The sequence below is a fragment of the Temnothorax curvispinosus genome, unplaced genomic scaffold (genome assembly GCF_003070985.1).
Source record: "Temnothorax curvispinosus isolate PA1 unplaced genomic scaffold, ASM307098v1 QBEX01015791.1, whole genome shotgun sequence".
NCBI lineage: Eukaryota > Metazoa > Arthropoda > Insecta > Hymenoptera > Formicidae > Temnothorax > Temnothorax curvispinosus.
In genome coordinates, this window is record NW_020225571.1 from 1 (window position 1) to 2,702 (window position 2,702).

At 31.5% G+C, this 2,702-nt stretch overlaps 1 protein-coding gene across 1 annotated transcript; it reads left to right on the plus strand.

The window, feature by feature from the left end:
• The first annotated feature begins 6 nt into the window (after positions 1 to 6).
• Positions 7 to 1,289, plus strand: LOC112466065 (venom carboxylesterase-6-like). The gene is made up of 2 exons (XM_025033947.1): positions 7 to 743; positions 822 to 1,289. Exons 1-2 carry the CDS (start codon positions 697 to 699, stop codon positions 1,018 to 1,020), a joined length of 246 nt encoding a protein of 81 aa, XP_024889715.1. The 5' UTR covers positions 7 to 696; the 3' UTR covers positions 1,021 to 1,289.
• The last annotated feature ends 1,413 nt before the right edge of the window (positions 1,290 to 2,702 follow it).

Here is a 2,702-nt window from a genome sequence, read left to right on the forward strand (position 1 = left end):
TTAGGATTTAGTATGAATTTTCTGTTGCCACACTTTTTGGCAGCGACAGTTTTAAATGGACTTTTCTATTGCCACTCACTTTGGCAGCGACTGGATAGGTATTCAAGGAAATGGTTAAGTGTTAATTTCTAGGCAAAATATATTTCAGAATTTTAAAGGTATATTACCTTTATTTCGAGAGATTTCCTTATTACAACTGTTAAATTGAAATTAGATTTTGAATAAAACAAAAGTTTGAAAATTAAATATCGTTAATGAAACTAAACCGAAGTTGAGCGATAAAGAGAGATAAGGTTTGAAAAACCTTAAGCTTAAAAAGATCACCGTGACATTTTTTCACGCCTATTTATACTCAAGTAGAGAGAACCCCACGCGTGTGCTTCTCTACTTAGTGGAGGTAGAAGGTCTTGTCTCTGTAATTCTATGCCTGTAAGGCCCGCGGCTTGGCAACAGCGTCGTCTGGTACCATCAGAAATTGGATAAATAATCAATATATTGCTCTACTGATAATTACATTCCTGGCTACTGAAAGATTCTAAATTTAAATTTTGTCCGCTCGTAACAATATTCCAAAGAGTTTTAATTAAAAATTTACACACTTAATTCGTTTTACTAGGAGTCTCTCATGGCGACGACGTATTCTACGTATTAAATACTCCCTGGGTAAACCCAACAACAACGCAAAAGGATCGCGATATGCAGAAACAATTAATTGACTTTTGGGTATTGTTTGCTACGGAAGGGTAAGCATGAAACTGCACATGAAATGAATTGAACGTAAAATCACATAACACAAATACTAATTCTTCACATTTTTTCAGAATTCCAAAAGTAGCCAATGTGGAATGGCCAAGATTAGATTCTTTAAGAAAAGAACTTCATTATTTACATATAGCTAGTCCTGATCAAATTAACATGGACAGCAATGCTAATCTTGGAGAGAAAGAATTCTGGAATTCGATTAATTTCAATGAGAATATATTGAAGCACAAAACTGGAATTAATAAAGAAGAGCTTTAAATAGTATTAAAACAAAATATCAACGTTTTTTTTTAAACTAGAGAGATTTAACTTAGGATAAGACTTAAATTTAATATTTGCTCAGTTTTATACATTATATCAAATTGAAATTGTTTATTATTTTCGACAACAATTAACAACCAATGTAATGAAACAAATTTATAACGTTTCGACCCTTAGGATTGGGTCTTTAAGTAATCTGATAACAAACAATTCGAATAACAATGATTTGGTCAACGTGATAAAATAAATTGTCAAAGATATAAAAAGCGTTAAATATCAATTCTTTGTCCCGACTTACACATCTGGTGTTTATGGAAATTTTAACAGAAAAATTCACAAGTTTACCACTGATAAACAAACTGATAAAGCGAGGTTTGAAAGCGTATTTAAACCTCGGAATTAAAACAGAGACAATGAAATCGGTTCTTTACATATAATAAGTCGGTGATGACCATGGAAACATCCTATCTGTAGAGTGTGATCACCGCGAAGAGGCGCTATCATTAACGAGCACCGGAGAATTTCAAATACCATCACGGAACGACGACACGCGCGCGCTCACATGCCGGAGCTAAAAGATGTACTGTACAACAGTATATCTCTTGTTTTTTCCAGCGGGAAACTTGTGAATTTTTCTTCAAATTTTAAATGCGAGAAACAGATCCCATTGAATGCCATCTATCGGATACTTTGAGATGCAATATTCTGATCTGGGCACGTATTACGGACTTGTTCGGAATGGATTCCGATCGGAATTATTCCGTTTTCCCTAGAAAAGACAATAAAAATCTAGGAAATAACTGAACAATTCCGATCGGAATCCATTTCGAACAAGTCCATAATAGATCCCCTAATCATATATAATCTTATATAATTATACATATAAGTTCATATATGATTATATTATTTTCAATTTAAATTATAAGGCATGTCTGCAAAATAATACGATTAATATATTTATTTATAAGAACTATAATAAGTATGTATTATATAACAGTTATTTTCACGAATTATTGCAGGTAATTTTACTGTTTACGAAAATATTTAATAAAATTAATGTCAATTAAAAAAAAATTAAGTATCTTATGCAAAATTAGACAAAAAAAAAAGAAAACTTAAAATAACATAAGCAATGAGAAGTGCCGTTTTCGGTCGAAGCGGATTTGAAAGAAGCGAAATACATATCTATAAATTATCGTTTCAATTATTATTTCCTTACTTACTGACATCGTGATTTTGAATATTAATTAGAAACAAACAGAACATGAACAATGATTTTCCCCTTCTCAGAATCTTTTTAATTACACAAAATATACAAAATTTGTTTTCAAAGAAAATCGATCGAAGAGGGTGCCATTTATACTACATATTTACTAAAATTTATTTTGTTGTTATTGCAAAACGTTTGGAATTTTGTAATTCGAGGAATAAATCACATTTATATCTGAACGCACCGTGATCCGCGTTGTGACCCTTACAGTCCTTTCTACTTATATTTTTATGTCATGTGTTTTATATATATATACTCCAAATATACTTCCGTTTTGGTTGGAATCGACTAAATATTACTTCCAAAAATCTAAGGAAATGATTCATTTTAACATTATATATACATATATATATATATACTAGCTGGTTACCCGGGCTTCGCTCCGGAGGACATATATAATCAGACACGC